Genomic DNA, 16895 nt, shown 5'->3' with positions numbered 1-16895 from the left:
GTTCTCTAATCTGATTAAACAAGTGGGGTTCCAAAAGTGTTGATATATTGTCTCTAAAATTTGTCTTACTTGATAATATAAACCTTAAAGAACTGTTTTATAAAGCAATATCACACTCACAATCATGCTGTTGTACTGATTATCAGCATTCTTGCTTGTGTGATATTGATTAATTGGTTAATTATTCTTTTTTCATTACCTAAATGAAATGAGCATTTCATGCTCACAAGTCCATTAATTTGTTAATTAATGTAACTGTATAGGGTTAGCCTATTAGACTCCTCTATATTTCCATTTATGAAGTCTATGAGATGAAGACTCAAAACCTTTGAGTTCTCTGATATTTACAACTGCGAGAGCTACTGCATGAAAACCTCACTGAACATGCCAATTAATTTGCACTTTTCTGCGTCGGCACTCAGCACTAAACCATCCAACAGTGTCAGTTTGGGCATGGTCGCATAAGCGATGAAAAGACTGTGTGAAATGTTCACCTTTGTAGGATGTCTTTATATGCTCGGTCGACACAAGAAAAGCACACACCTGGAAGTGATGACATTGACACGGCCCATGTTTGGAATGTGCTATGCTCATTATAAATGTGCTCGACATGGGACACGATTATAGCACATTGGATATTTTGGTTTTTCAAATGCCTCAAAGTCATGTTCTAACTAAAATTAATTTATTACAATATGTGCAGTAATATGAAACATCTAGCTGGAGGGGCAAACCTTGCTTAAATAGCTGGGGCAGAACAAGACATCAAACAGCTCATAACTACAGTATATTTCTGTATGAGAGAGAAGGAAATAGAACATATTCTCATCTAAAGAGAGTCTTGACCCATTGTTGGGGCTAATATACCAATGCCAACCAACTTAAAATACACTTAAAAGGGATAGTTACATTTTCTTTCTTCAGTAGAGCACAAAAGGGGATGGTTAGCAGCATGTTGGCCTCAGTCACCATTCACTTTCATTGTTTGAAAAAAAAAATGCAATAAAACAACAACATGAGGGTGAGTGAATGATTACAGAATTTTCATTTTTCGGTGAACAATGAAGGTGGACAAGAATAAAAAACAATTTGATGGACAACACATTTGTGGCTTCTTTACTGCCTCAAACCCTAACAGTTCAGGTTTCACCGGTGAGCGATGGAAACCTTTTATGCTTGTGAAAGGGCTGAACTTGAATTACAGTCACCATTGATTGCCACTTTATATGTAGTTTTTCCAAGGTTGATAGAAACTTTAACCTCATTTTCAATAAAGAAGAAAAACATGAAACGTTCCAGACCTTGAATTTTTATAATGCTGTGTTGAATTATGCAGTGATCGGTCAATTATTCATCTCGGAGGTTCTCTGTTACAGCCACGCTTTCAAAAGCATTCAAAATGGACCTGTGCATGGCCATGCTGTGTCAACACATTTCCATCAGAATTGCTTACGACAGGAAATTGTCATTCAGTGTCAATTCTAGCTAAGCTTTAATAAATTTGAAATAACACTAATGTCAATTAGCTCCATCGCTCTACAATGGAAAATACAGTTACAGAACATACAGAAAATACAGTTCCTAAGCCAGAAAGTTAGATGTTCTCAATATACCATTGATACACTCATTTTGTCAGCTTAAAGGGATAGTTCACCCACAAATGATGTTCACCAAATTATGTAATCATTTACTCACCCTCTTGTTCAAACACGTTCTTTCTTCCACGGAACACAAAAGAAGATGTAAGGAAGAATGTTATTATAAGTCACCATTCACCTTCATTGGATCTTTTTTTCCCTATACAATAGAAGTGAATTGGAACTAAGACTGTCATTCTACCATCTCTTTTTTATTCCATTGGAAAAAAAAAAAGTCATTTGGGTTTGGAATATAATGAGGGTGAGTAAATAATTACAGTTTTTTTTTTTTTTTTTCACTTTTGGGTGAACTATCTCTTAAAAAAGGGGCTAGCTTCTAGCATTATATCAATAAATAATACAGAGCTCAAATGAAGAGATCGTAGATATCTTCATTTTTCTTCATGCAATACACATTTTGAATATAAGGCTTTTCCCTGGAATGTTGTTTTCCCATGAATGAAAGGTATTATTTCTCCATCATGTGTTGTGTAGAGCTGCATGCTCACTGTATACTAAGCATGACTGATTTTATTCTGCTAGATAATGTTTTTGCTCAGTAACACATGTTTTACAACTCAACCATGAACAATTTTGATTGCCCTTCAGATTAAAATATAAGCACGTATCATACGTGCGACTTTGTTTGCGGCTGAACTTTTGCAGTGTGTTTATAAGCATACCCTAGCAGGACTGTCTTCGGATTGAACCGTGGAAAACTTGTGTTAAATTCAAGAGTTCAACTCCATTTAACACAGTGACATTTGATGGTAAAGTCACACCTTAGATTGCTTAAGAGCAAGTGGTATTTGTTTTTCTTTTTGTATAAACTTCATAGATGTCGGGATGCCACAGACACGTTTTTAAAGTACATCTCTTTGTATTTGATGTTCATATATAATGTGTGCATGAATGGCTACATCTTTATTATTTTTGGGACCTATTATAATATTATGAACAACCATTCTCTTTCAAATAGTTTACAATGACAAAGTGATTCATTATCAAAAGAGCGTAGCCTAATAATCTTTGATTCACAAATATTTTATTAACATATATGACACCAAAACAGACGCACACTCATGCAAGATCCCACAGACACACTTAAATGCATGTGTGTAGAAACACAAACACACACACACACGCTCTCACACACACTCACATACCGTGTCATTACAGGAGACATTATCAAAAAAAAAAAAAAAAAAAAAAAAAAGAGGGAAAAGCACTTTAAAAACAGGACATCCTTGATATTTCAATATTTTTATATTTCCTTTACTGCTATAGAAAGAAATAAGGAACAGTATGTCCATAAATCTTGCTACAGTGTTTATATCACATAAAAGAATAAAACAAAATAAAAGTCCTCCTTGATGAGGTAAAAGATGGTTTAACATGTAGTTTAACGCAACAAACATTTGAATTGTTACAGACTGAGGACAAATGTGTTACAAAATAATGTCTATGATTATAGCATATATATAGCTGCCCGGTAACATTAGATCCGTCCATCTAAAGCATCTTTTCAACACAAATTCTTTCTTGATTATCCAATAAGTGCCTAATCATCATCATCATCATCATCATCATCAACTAGGTACAATAAAAGTAATCTATGCTTTAATATGTTCAATATTACCATTAATCGGCACAGCATAATTTTAAACTGATAAGATTGATTTGCTCTTTATTTAAATCCAATAGTTTGAGATTGCCAATATAAAGGCAAAAATCAACTTACGATGGCAAAGTTCAGTTACATATATGTAAAAGTTAATGTGGATGTTTGCAATCATTGTTGGGAATTTTTAAAATGCTGTCAATTAATTTAAGAATTTCTAAAAGAATACTGTATAATAATTTTTATTAACAAATGAATGGGTTGCCAACTAGTCTAGGATGAAATATCAAGTTAAATACTGTAACTAATGAAGTATCTAATCTTGTTGGAAATAACCATATTAAACTATAATTATTATAATTCAGCAAGTGATTAAAAAAATTCAAAATCAAATTAATATTTTATCAAATATGTTTCAATGATGAAATGCAGTTTTTTTTTTTACAGTTATTCCTCTCCCTGTGTAACTCAGGCTATTCTTTTATCCATAACTTTTAGAAGAAAATATGTTGCCCTGTAGTGAAAATATCTACTTACAATGACACAATGAATACTTATTATTTAAAGAGGCAGTTCACTAAGAGTAATACACTGAATTAAATGTAATGATCTATACAACTTCATAAACTGCAGATAAAATCAATGCATACATGGTTAAGATTCATATCACTGCAAATTGAAAATGTAGCAGTTAAAAAGATAGTGTTCATCAGCCTTTTCTGGGTGTAAGTGAAGAAACCCTAAGTACGTAATTGTTCAGCACAGTTAAGTATTTATTGAATAACATGAAATCAGGACAACACATTTACATGCCTGCATGCTTCCTCACCATAGTGGCAGCGAAATGAAAGAATGATGGCTCAAAAAACAAAACAAATCTATAAATTCAATATAAACGCTGGCATTGTTCTCCTAATAGTTCTACTGCATACACAATACCAACTTTAAACATTATATACAAATACCAAAGTGAGTGATTTAACCTATGTTCTGTTTTTGTATATACAATAATTATAGAAATGAAACTTGATTGTTTTTTTTTTCTTCTAGTTTAGAAAACATTAAAAGCAATTATTAATCATTTCTGTTGATCAACATATATTCAAATTCACATTTTAAGAGCTTCTTCTCCAAGCTTGGATCTTTAACATCTTGGCAAATAGTTATAACATTAAGGATTTTATATATATATATATATATATATATATATATATATATATATATATATATATATATATATATATATATATATATATACAAAACAAATCCTCTTTTATTTTCTAAGCTTTCTCGCTGGTTTTAATACAGTATAAAAATCTTCAGTGCTGTGAACTGGTTGTAAATATTATCACCACGTGTACCAAATAGTACATTTTACTGTGCTCAAATTGTCAGCTTAAATACAGCCAACTCATGATATCCGAATCCCACAAATGGCATATTATAACATTAATATCTGTGAGAACAAGAGTACTACATTCTGACAAAATCCGTCTTCCACATCAGGCCAAGAACACACCCTGATGCACTTCTATGAGTGATTGACCTGTTGTAGCTAAATTACCCTGCGAGGGGACTCTGGAGAATCTTCATATGACACCAGTTTTCAACAGCATGCTATCAGTACATCACAGTTGTTTTCAGAAAAAGTCTTCCATCTGCTAGCAATAAAACACAGGGAGAGAAAAAAATAAGCATACTAGACAGAGTTGAGCCATAAACCAAAATTAAAGACCCCATGGAATCAAACCTCATGAAATGTTTTTGTAATTACGTCACAGCAATGAATCATTATTTGCTACTTTCTGGTCAGCTGCAGATGGTATTAGAGGGATTGACATTCTCATTTTAGACAGCCCCTATTAGGCAAAAATCTGTGTAGTGCAAGATGTATGATCAATATTTTTGGTTGGTTTTTCCAGAAAAGAAAGATGTATATCTGCTAAGTTATGAAAGAGTTTTATCAACATTAAGGTGCATACTAGCATATAGATAGCTTCAAAGCTAATAGATATGGAGTAAAAGTCACAAAACAATTTTGATTAGTATGGGGTCTTTAAGCAAAAGTGATGCAATGCAAATGCAAAATTTAGAGACTAACTATAACAATTTCAACCCTGGATTAATGCATGTCACATATTTAAGATATTTCTGCTGACATGCTTGTTTGAACACAATATTTCACTCATGATGTAAAGAACTTTAAAAATGTTAAATGTTGCTATTCTTCTGCAACTCTATCTCCGCCACCTGCAAACAAAAGAGCTTTGTCCATTTCCAGTGATCTTTCGCGGTGAGTTCATGCCTGAATGGGTGGCAGCTATCTTTGTCTCTGCTGGTAAAAGCATCTGTTTGACATGGCTCAGGAGCTTGTTTGACATTTATAACCAGAACATTTCCTATGTGCGCAGGAATACTGCATCACTGCCTTTAAGCAGCGTTTTCTCTCCTTGTGGATAGTGTATATAAATAATTTAATTATGATGAGCGAAAGGACAACAAAACACATACAGTGAAGTGGTGAAAGAGCAAGGAAGATCTGTGTTGGCTGAAATTAGGCAGTTGGTGTGATAGGAATATCTGGTGCAGAAGTGACGTGTGTGAACATACCATTTCTATTGGCTTGGTTATTTTGTTTGCTCAGTGATACCACAGATATCAAATCATTTTGATAATGTGTTCCATTGATTATTTGTAAAAAGTTGATTTAAAGTATCTGAATCTGATTCCTGTTCATCCCTGTTGGAAGAAGAAGAAAAAAAAACAAAAAAAACATCATAAACCTGCTTCAGCAAGTTTGCTAGTCTTAGCTGATCTCCCAGTTTGGTCAGGCTGGTCTGTTTGCTAGTTTTAGAGGGGTTTTGGGCACTCCATTTCTAATTTGTCACTCACTTGACTCATAATGGAAATATAAAACTTTGACAGGAAGCCCCAAATATTATAATAGTTAATCTTTAAACCAATTAATACAAATAAATTAGAGACTTGACCAGAAAATGTTCAATTATATTTTGGCCTCTAATGCGGTAATCAAAGGCTTCAACATGTAGGTATATACATTGTCTATGTAGTAAATTATACTGTACATACATTATAAGTAAAATCCCAACACCTAGTCTGATTTTAAGTGCCTTCATTTCAAATCGACTCCTATTTATTAATGGAAATGTTCAGTATGGTTTATATTATCTTAATATCAACAATCAACAGCAATCAAAATCACACCAAATAATTATCTTTTCTAAATTATGTAGTAAAAATGCACACTAATATATAGGCCTACTGTATATATACAGTATATTATATATAAACACATCGTTTAATGTACTGTGAACACAAAACACAAATGGATTCGCTCACGGTTTTGAGGAAACAAATTGTATTACTTTGAAAACATGTTAGTTCACAAAGAAATAATTTACAGTACCTTGATAACATGTTAGTTGGTGAAGGGCTAATCTTAAATTTACAAATTAGCATATTAATTCTGGGTCAAATGGAGTGTAGCTAAACTATCATGTGCAAACAGTGCCAGGAAAGTTTCTTGAGTGGGAAAAATCGGATGACTGCCATGTTGTTTTATGAAAGAACCCCCTCATTAAAACTTTGGCATTTTTATATTCAAATCAAGATGAAAAGTTAATTAAAGAGGATAAATATTTCATTAGATGCTAAATAAAACAAAAGGATTTTTTGGCTTCTCTCAGCATAAGATTAATTAATACATGTAAATTATGCAAATTATGCCCATGCAAATATTTTATGAAGACAATTAAGGGAACCATTAATTACTGCCTTTTTGCTTCAGTGACACTCATTCATTTAATTTTAATTTCACTTTAACTGTTTTGACGTTTAATCTTGCAACAAAGAACTTTATCTTCCCTCACAGGGTCGTGTAAACTTGCAGAAAACATCAAGAGGCTAGCGGTGAGAATCGAGAAGAGATACTGGGGAGATATTATGTTCGGTATCACAAGGAATTAGTGGCGAGTTGTGCTCCCAGAAGCACAGAGCTAGGAAAGACAGTCAAGCTTATTCTTAGAATGGATTCAGAACACTGGAAAAGCAATTAATAAACATAGACTGTGTTAATATAGCAGAATAACAGAGTGTGACAAAAGACAAATAGAAATAATTAGATCTCTGGAATTATGCTCTCAAATTTTTTTTCCCAACAGGCAAGTGTTGAAATTATAGCACGTCTCTTTGTTTTTTTGTTTTTTTATAAGAATCAGGATAGAATTTTTTCCCTCATATGCGAGTGTAATTTATTTGAATTTTTTTTATGTTTTTGCCATTTGAGAGTAATTATGCTGCACTGGTTGTAGGCCACAGTAACCATGACACGGACAAAAAAAAAAACTGTTATAACTGAACAAACATGCATATTATTCACACACATGTTAGCACGCACACATTTCGGTGCAGCTATCATTATGAGGATTCTCCATAGACATAATGATTTTTATACTGTACGAACTATAGATTCTATCCCCTAACCCTAACCCTACCCCTAAACCTAACCCTCACAAAAAACTTTCTGCATTTTACATTTTCAATAAAACATTGTTTAGTATGTTTTTTAAGTGATTTGAATTATGGGGACACTAGAAATGTCCTCATAAACCACCTTTATAGCATAATACCCTTGTAATTACCAGTTTGTAACCTAAAACAAATTCCTCATAACCCACTTAAACCTGCCCGTGCGCGCACACACACACACATAAAACTGTTATAACTGAACAAACATGCATATTATTCACACACGCGCGCGCGCACACACACACGTTTATGGGTATTTATGGACCAGGTATCTTAGATGTCATGAGAAAATCACAAACAGGTATTGTAGACACTTTTGCAAATATTTCAGTCACACTCTTTTAACTACACCTTAAGTGTTAAGTCACTCACTACTCAGATGTCTATTTTAATTTTACCCAGCAGCATATGTGATATAAAAATCTTGTCTTGAGTGGTCTCAATTTCCCTTTGAAAATAGTCTGTGGAAACTGCTATGAAATGGCATTTTAATACCCCGTCGCAAGTAAAAGCCCCATAACCCAGTTTGATTAGCCTAGTTAATTGTGTGTGTGTGTGTGTGTGTGTGTGTGTGTGTGTGTGTGTGTGTGGGCGGGTTTGGGTGGTTTACGAGGACATTTTTTTTAGGTTACAAACTGGTAATTATGCTATAAATGTGGTTTATGAGGACATTTCTAGTGTCCCCATAATTCAAATCGCTTAAAAAACATACTAAACTATGTTTATTTGTAATGTAAAAATACAGAAAGTTTTTTTTTTTTTTTTGTGAGGGTTTGGTTTAGGGGTAGGGTTAGTGGATAGAATCTATAGCTCGTACAGTATAAAAATCATTATGTCTATGGAGAGTCCTCATAAGGATAGCAGCACCAACATGAGTGTGTGTGTGAGTGTGTGTGTGTGTGTGTGTGTGTGTGTGTATTTACAGTATTTGAGTGGGTGTGTTGTGCTCCTCTGTGGTAACTCCATTGTGGGTCATCCTCAGATAATGAAACTTCTTATTACGCTCATTAAATTGCATTGGTCTCTGAGGTCTGCGACATGAGAGAGAATCTCACTGTCAAGGGGGTCTATCTTTAAAATGATTCTCTTTCTTAAATTCAAAGAATCTTTTCTTTTTGCTTCATCTATTGGGTAGAAAAACCATCTTAATCGCTGTATATATACCACAGAATAACTTCATAACTTCATAACTTAATAATATCTTAATATATCCCCGCTGTTAAAAACTACAAAACAAAAGTACTTTTTTGTTTAATATCCTGTCAAATTCCCTCAAACACTCACAAAGAGTCCAATAGGGCTGAGTTCTATGACGGTAGAATGTGTAGAATGTATGATAGTAGAAATGTGTTAAATGGTACCGACTTTGCTATACTGCTTATACCATAGAAAATATACTGTATTTGTGCAGCAATCGGTGGGCAGGGTTTTACAATGTCTTCAAATGTGGCTCTGCCTATTAGAATTTAGCAAACTTTTCACTTTATAACATTAGTTTTACTGCTAATGCATCAGCTTTACTGATTTCAAAAAAAAAAATGTGAAGCTGTTTTTGCACTGATGCCAAACTAATTGTTTATCTGTTATTAATACAAATGGTTTGTGTCCATGAAGTTCCAAATAAAAAGAGAAAATAATCAAATGAGATGAAGTACTATTTATTCACTGGATTATCCAAAAATATGCAATACTGTATTGCTATTTTCATGTTCTTTGAGTTTCACTTATAATATTATTAAAGAAAAAAAAAAAAAAAAAAAATGCAACATTTTTTTGCAAAAAATAAATAAATACTTGACAGCAAATGCCCACTGTTATGATTGACTCTCTGTTCTTGACTGACCTGCTCTCTCCCTTCAATCTCAATGCTCACTGCTACTGGGTAGGCTACGGAAGTGAGAATGTAGCTGTTGATGTGTTGTTGTGGAGGCGGTAAGATGTAAATGTCCACCCGCAGTGTGACATCATAATGTGGAGAAAGTAGGGAACGAGTTGTTTGGCAGCTTGGTTTCAACAAATGCTTCTTTTTTTTTTTTCAGTGTGGAGGTTCTGAGTTCTGAAACTTACAGTATGTTTTTATAGTCCAATGACTTCTTATTCATCAAAAGATCAAGTCAAATTTGATTCCTTATGTCATGACATCTTTATTATATACAGTATAGAGGGGGAGCGGGGCACAAACTAATGCAGGGCTAGTTGTAACACACATGTTTTAAACATTTCCACACACACTGGTAAGACTAAACTTCATTTGTTTACTTGTTGCCATAGCAACACTGTGTAGCGAAAGAATTGCGTCAAAATAAAAAAAACTTTGGAAGATATCGTTAATTTTCATCTCTGTTTTTAGTTTTTATTTAAAACGAGACAAACTTGGTATCAATTTAAATCTCCAATCTGTTAGCTAGCATCTTACATAGTCTTTTAATTTGTAGCTAGGTTTAAATCCCATTTGCGCTGAAGGGGCACATTGTAACACTGTGTTACAGTGTGCCCCAGTTAGAACAAACTATATGCAATTCCACGCAGTCAAATACTCTATGTCATTTATATAATTCCCCTTAATGCATGTGTTTGTGTGTGATCAATCCATGCATTATTTCGGCTAATGCTGTGGCTTTGTTGTATGCCATTTATTGTCAAGTGTCAAAATTATTGCTATAAGTTAAGAAATATCTTATATTGACATAATATTTTTTGTTTATTTTCTATTTATATTAATTAGATCAGAAATAGTTGTTAGAGGTGGATTTTAAGCTGTCATTATGGTCATGTTAAAATGTGCCCCTCAGCTGTTACAACGTGCCCCACCTTTTTGTACCAGACATGTGCAAAAAATAATGCGAAGAAATAAAAATACTTTGAACCCCAAGTGAATTTACACAAACTTAAGATAACCAAAAAGTGTTAGTTTGTGCCCACTCTCTCCTACCCCTTTTAATTTATGGGTCTTCAACTTTGGGCATTTTTAGCACTGTGGACTTTAGTAAAGTCTAAATTCGTATTTTTCTGAAAGTCATTAAAATTCCCACCAAGGTGTCATTTCCATCACATCTTAAAATTATTTTTTGAGTTTTATAGAATTCCATAGTGGAATAAAATGTCCTACTTTTGTCTTGTTAAGGCTAATGTCATAGCTGACATTTTATGTATCCAAAACTCACACAATTAAATAATACTTGTCATACCCCCATACCCCTACTCTCCAACTTAGCAGATCGTGACATTATCATATCACACATTTGTGCAAGAGGAGGCGATTTTCCCTCTCTAGAAATGTTCTCTTGACAGATCCCAGCGATCTTGACCTTCCTCTTGAACTGTGAGATATGTAGCCCAGATGGCAGGCTGCATGCATGAACAGCAGGCCGAGTTAAAGCGAGGCTCGTATACCGGAGCTGCGCAGAGATTTATGGTCTCCTCAAAAACACGTACCTTGTATTGTCCTCTCAGCATCTGTTCTGCCACTGCTGCGGTCAGTCTCTATCTCCTGGGTCAACGAGTCTGGAAAAATGAAAAGATAATGACGATTATACATCCATGACATCTGTGCTTAATTAGGAAAGTTTTTCTAACCTCATCTATCGTGATGGGTGGAGGGAAAGTGTCCAGCGGATTGCTCGGGTCAGTGTGAAGTTTCAACCAATCACTAGCTGAGCGATGTTATGAATATAGAACACAGTGGCATGTTTTCACCACATACTGTATCTTGCAAAGCATGCTGCAGATGTAGCTAATGCAGTATGAGCAACTTTTTTGATATACACCTTAAACCTTTTGAGGATGTATAAATGCTTTATGTGTCCAGTCCTTTAGACACAGCTGTAGGTTTCATGTACGCGTCTCAAATTCATCAAAATCAACTGGCATGCTAAATTTTAACAGCAAACACTCAATCACTCAGAATGAACCAGATTTGGGTAAAATATGTCAGGTTTTCAGTGGGAGCGAATTTTTTATGGTTTTAAACAACCATTTAGGCTTGTGTTTGATGCTTTGCCATGCAGATTTCTCTCATCTCATTTGGGCTTATTAAATGTCCCCTGGAATACTTGATTCCGATTGGTCAATCACAGCATTCTGCAGTCAAATTTTTTGCATAATGACTGCTAATCTGTACAATTGACCAATGTCCCAAGCATCTGTACAAAATCTGTTTTGATAAGTACTCTCAGTGACTGTACTTGTCTCATGTCTTTCATATCAATCCCATGTATCTTTAATCTCATATTAGATGTATTGTCCAACTCAAATCAATATTTAATATCATAAATATTGCCATGTAATAAATGGGATTATGTACAGATATCCAGACTGTTTTTTGCAAAAAAAAAAAAACATGATTCTGATCACCCTGTCAGTTTATTTTGGGGCAAAATCCACCTCATGTTCAGCTTTCTTATGGCACCGTTGTGCAAAGTAAGTGGTAATGGAAAGTGTTTTTTGTGCAGGAAAACCAGTGTGGATAAGATGCATATTAAATGTGGCAAAATCAAAGCGATTTCAAATGAAAACGTATTAGAGTGAATGTGGCCTAAAACACCTTTTTTTCTATGCCACTAATGAGATCATTTGAACAAATAAATCTAAAGTACTATTAACTTCCTTAGGAGTAAAACATTTTTACAGTGTAAAACATAAAGTTACTTGTTGCACTTTTAACGTTACATCCAGCTTTAAACATCTAAATATTTAACACAAATGGAGAAAACATATTTTCTAGGCAGACTGAATCTATATCTTAATAAGCCAACCAGTACATTCACTTACCAGTCATTTTAACAATTAAAGGGTTAGTTCATCCAAAAATGAAAATTCTTTCTTGATTTATTGACCGTTAAGCCATCCCAGATGTGTATGACTTTCCTTCTTCAGCAGAACTGAAATGAAGAATTTTTTAAACCCATTTCAGCTCTGTATGTCCATACAATGCAAGTAAATGGGTGCCATCAGGGTGCTGGCTTTTTGGTCCAAAAGGCATATTTCGGCAGCATAAAAGTAATCCACACGGCTCTAGTTGATCAACTGCGGTCCTCTTAATGTCTTCGATAAGTTTGTGTAAGAAACAAACTGATAATTAAAATGTTTTTAACTTTAAATCATTGCTTCTGTCCAGTGCCGTATTGCTGTTTGAAATGACCTAACTCTCGTGTGACATTCGTTCCTCTGTTGTAAACAAAGTGCGCATTTCTGACTTCTCGTGTGAACACGCCATTGCACTTCCGTCATGTGACGGTAATGTGATGCGTCAAATGCTGTCAGGAAGCGATTCACTTCAGAAGACCTTAATTGATCGATTGGAGTTGTGTGGATTACTTTTATGCTGCCTAAATATGCCTTTTGGACCGTCAAACAGCCAGCAACCTGATGGCACACATTTACTTGCATTGTATGGACAAACAGTGCTGAAATGGGCTTATAAAAATCTTCATTTTGGTTCTGCTGAAGAAGGAAAGTCATACACATCTGGGATGGCTTAAACGTAAGTAAATCATGAGAGAATTTTGATTTTTGTGTGAACTAACCCTTTAATACATTGAATTTAAATATGCCAACATTCAGATAAGAAGTAATTGCAGGTCTTACCACTGAGTAATCTGAGACTTTCTGTGGGTGATGTTTGTTTCAGGGACTGTTCAACCTGCTCTCGTCGTTTTGACTCGTACTCCAGCGCTTCTTGCAATTTCCTCTTTGCTTTCTTCTCTTTTTTCAATCGCTTCTGAATGATTGCTGAGCACAAAGAACATAGAAAAGTCAAAGTCAAATGAACCGCAGTCATATGCACAGGTAGAACTGGCCCCAGAATCAGATATTCAGGACTAAAAGAGGTAGAGTTGGCTTTTAAACTCTGTCAGGGAGGAAATATTCATAAAACACTTGCAGCTTAAAAATATTTTCATTCAATGAAAACGGACTGTGTCATTAGCAAAATAATTGAGCTAGCGATAACCTGGATTAACCCAGGTTAAAATGCCAATGAGATGAGGTTAAAGGAAACTTTCTCTAAAGAGGGAGAAGAGAGTGGCACTGAGAATATTAAACAGTAGAATACTGGAGGGCTGTAAGCACATTTCTAAGGATCCTTGTGAAACTGGCTTAATAAGCTCAATTTTATTCATTATGTAGGATAAATACATAGAACATGAGAATATGAAGCCACATTTTTCTATGCAGAAAAATTCTAAATATATTTATTTTTTTTTAATTTTTGTCAAAATGTAGATTCATAATTATATGCTCATACAATAATGAAGTACAGTGGAGTGTGTAACTAGAGGCCATCTGTAATGCATATATTGCTTTTAATCTCAAAGAGAGTTAAAAATTATTAGCTAAACTATTATCAATCTGTAGTCCAATCATCATCTTCCCTAGAGAAATATTGTGGCTCATTTTCGAACAGTTATCTTATAAATTACTTACTATTTTCAGTTGCACAAAGGCCGTGTAGTTCTTTCTAATGCATTCTATGCATTTAGAAGTTGTCTGAATGTGTAGTTACGGTAATATACTGTATTCTCACAAGCATTTCTACACACATAATCAATATGCACTTGTGTATTGATCGTAATGTGAATATGCCTCATTTTGCTCGATTTATGACCATGTTTCTATCACTCTACGGCATTATTACTGAGAACTCTGCTTTTTGTATGCTTGTAATTAACAGAGCTTGCAACTTAATATTTTTCATGCTGTTCATGACATTTTACATGTTTTTCTTGTGCGTTAATTAATCTCTGCTTTAAAAGTGATGCACTGAAGTCCACTTGTTAACTACATACAATTTTCTGAAGAAAACGTGAGTGGTGCTTTGATGCTAGGATTGTCACGGATCCTTCTGACCCACCTGCCACTTTGACTCAACCCTCTCACTCCCCTGAGTACTGATCACCCACACCTGCCTCCAATCATCATGTCAATCAGCTCCTCTATTTAAACCTCACTCCTCTTCCATTCTGTGTCTGGTCTCAACTTCGTGTGCAGACTCACTTACCTGTATCTCCTGCATTTATTCCTATACGATTCCTCTCCACTCCAGCGACTCCTCTACTCCAAACGATTCCTCTCAGCGACTCCTGTTTCCCTTCTCCTCAACATAAGCATTATTGTTGTATACCCACCACCTCAAGGAAAATCACCACCTTTATCAGCATCAGTCTTCATCATGTAATCAACCTACACTTCAGCCCAGAACTGTTATGTCATCACTTACCTGCTGTCTCTGTTTGTGTTTTTTGTCTTGTGTGTCAATAAACACCTGCTTGGGTTCAAACATCATCATCGAGTCTGAGTACACGTTACAGAAGACCAGACCGACAAGAATCATGAATACAGCAGGTCCAGATCCCATCCAGGAGCTGGTTTGTGCACTACGGCATGCACTCACTCAACCCACTCATCCCTCAGCTTCACCCGCTCCCAGCACTTCGGCAATTCTATCGCCAGTGTACTCTGCCAGTCCCGTAGTCAATCCAGCGCCCTTCTCAGGATCGGAGGAGGACTGCGGCGGTTTCCTACTCCAATGTTCACTCGCCCTTGAGATGCAGCCACATCGATTCCCCACTGAGCAGTCAAAGGTGGCCTACATCATCTCCTTGCTGTCCAGAAGAGCACTTCAATGGGCCAATTCACTCTGGGTACAGAAATGCCCAGTAACACAGTCTCTTGATAGCTTCGTCCAGCACTTTAAGGAGGTGTTTGGAAGCCCTGAGGGTGACACATCGGCTGCTGAACAACTTCACAAACCTCATCAAGGTCAGTGCTCTATTAATGACTATGCTCTAAAGTTCCGTACTCTGGCAGCATCTAGTGGCTGGAATGAGTCCGCTCTGCTGACCACCTGTCGCCTTGGACTCGATCCCAAGCTGCGGCTGCATCTCTCATCATATGATGACACCATGGGGCTGGAGCGCTTCATTCAACTCTCCATCAGAATAGCCAACCGGATGAAGAGCTGCCTCGACAAATTGCCCGCCATGCAGTCCCTGCCTTTCCCTTCACTGAGGTCCTCTCTCCACTCTCCAGAACCTAACAGCGAGCCCATGCAGCTGGATGCTTTTCTTCTCTCCACGGCAGAGCGCCAACACCGGCTGAACCAGGGTCTGTGCCTGTACTGTGGTGGTAAGGGACACGTAATCTCTGCATGTCCCACTCGACCTCCCCATCCTCAGATGAGCCACCTGACCACTACTATGGTCAGTACTTCTCCTTTAGTAACCAGTGTAATGCTCACAACTCCTGGTTTCTCTCTTTCAGCACCCACACTACTCAACTCTGGCTCAGCCGGCAACTTCATCTTGGACGTGCTCTGCCACCAACTCTAGCTCCAAAAACTACCCTGCGAACACAAGCTTCAAGTCCACTCCATAATTGGAAAGCCCTTAGGAAAAGGTTTCATTTGTCACTGCGTGGGCCCTGTTAAACTCCAAGTGGGATGGCTGCAAAACGAAGACATCACCCTACTGGTTCTGGAGAGTTCCACTGTACACATCGTATTAGGGCATCCCTGGCTTATACAACATTCTCCAGTCATCTCCTGGGCTTCCGGTGACATCCTGAAATGGGGGCCCCAGTGTTTCCCTTCCTGCTTTCCTAATCGTCTCACTCTCAGACCCAGCGTGCCCGTCAGAAACTCTTCCCCTCTTAATATCAACACTACCACAATCGAGAGCCCTGCCAGTTCTACCCCTCCGGAGATCCCTTCCTGCTATTCCCACTTCCAGGACGTCTTCTGCCCTTTACGTGCCTCTCAGCTACCACCTCATCGACCATGGGACTGCGCGATAGACCTCATCCTTGGTGAGCCAGTGCCCCATGGCAAAGTCTACCCACTTTCCATTCCTGAGCAGAAGGCCATGGAGGATTATATAAAGGAGGCTCTCAGTCAAGGTTACATCTGACCTTCCACTTCCCCTGCTGCTTCGAGTTTCTTCTTTGTGGCTAAGAAGGACGGAGGCCTACGCCCATGTATCGATTACCGCTCCCTCAACAGGATCACGGTTAAGTTCCGGTATGCACTTCCCCTTGTCCCAGCTGCCATGGAACTGTTGAGAGGAGCTGCAGTTTTCACCAAGCTGGATCTTTGC

At 36.5% G+C, this 16895-nt stretch overlaps 1 protein-coding gene across 4 annotated transcripts in view; it reads right to left on the bottom strand.

The window, feature by feature from the left end:
• Positions 1 to 4010: 4010 nt before the first annotated feature.
• LOC127447714 (dachshund homolog 1-like) overlaps positions 4011 to 16895 on the bottom strand; it is a 209839-nt gene continuing 196954 nt past the window's right edge. For 2 of the 4 annotated variants that reach the window (XM_051709753.1, XM_051709751.1), the window contains exons 9-11: positions 13393 to 13536; positions 11242 to 11310; positions 4011 to 4919 (exon numbers count right to left, since the gene is read on the bottom strand). In XM_051709753.1, coding sequence (XP_051565713.1) covers positions 4879 to 4919; positions 11242 to 11310; positions 13393 to 13536 — 254 coding nt within the window. In that variant the 3' untranslated portion in view covers positions 4011 to 4878. The other 2 variants (XM_051709752.1, XM_051709754.1) reach the window with 2 other exon arrangements.

Source organism: Myxocyprinus asiaticus, chromosome 11, assembly GCF_019703515.2.
Source record: "Myxocyprinus asiaticus isolate MX2 ecotype Aquarium Trade chromosome 11, UBuf_Myxa_2, whole genome shotgun sequence".
Classification (NCBI taxonomy): domain Eukaryota; kingdom Metazoa; phylum Chordata; class Actinopteri; order Cypriniformes; family Catostomidae; genus Myxocyprinus; species Myxocyprinus asiaticus.
The sequence above is the reverse complement of the archived record's forward strand: the minus strand, read 5'-3'. Positions and strand labels throughout refer to the sequence as shown.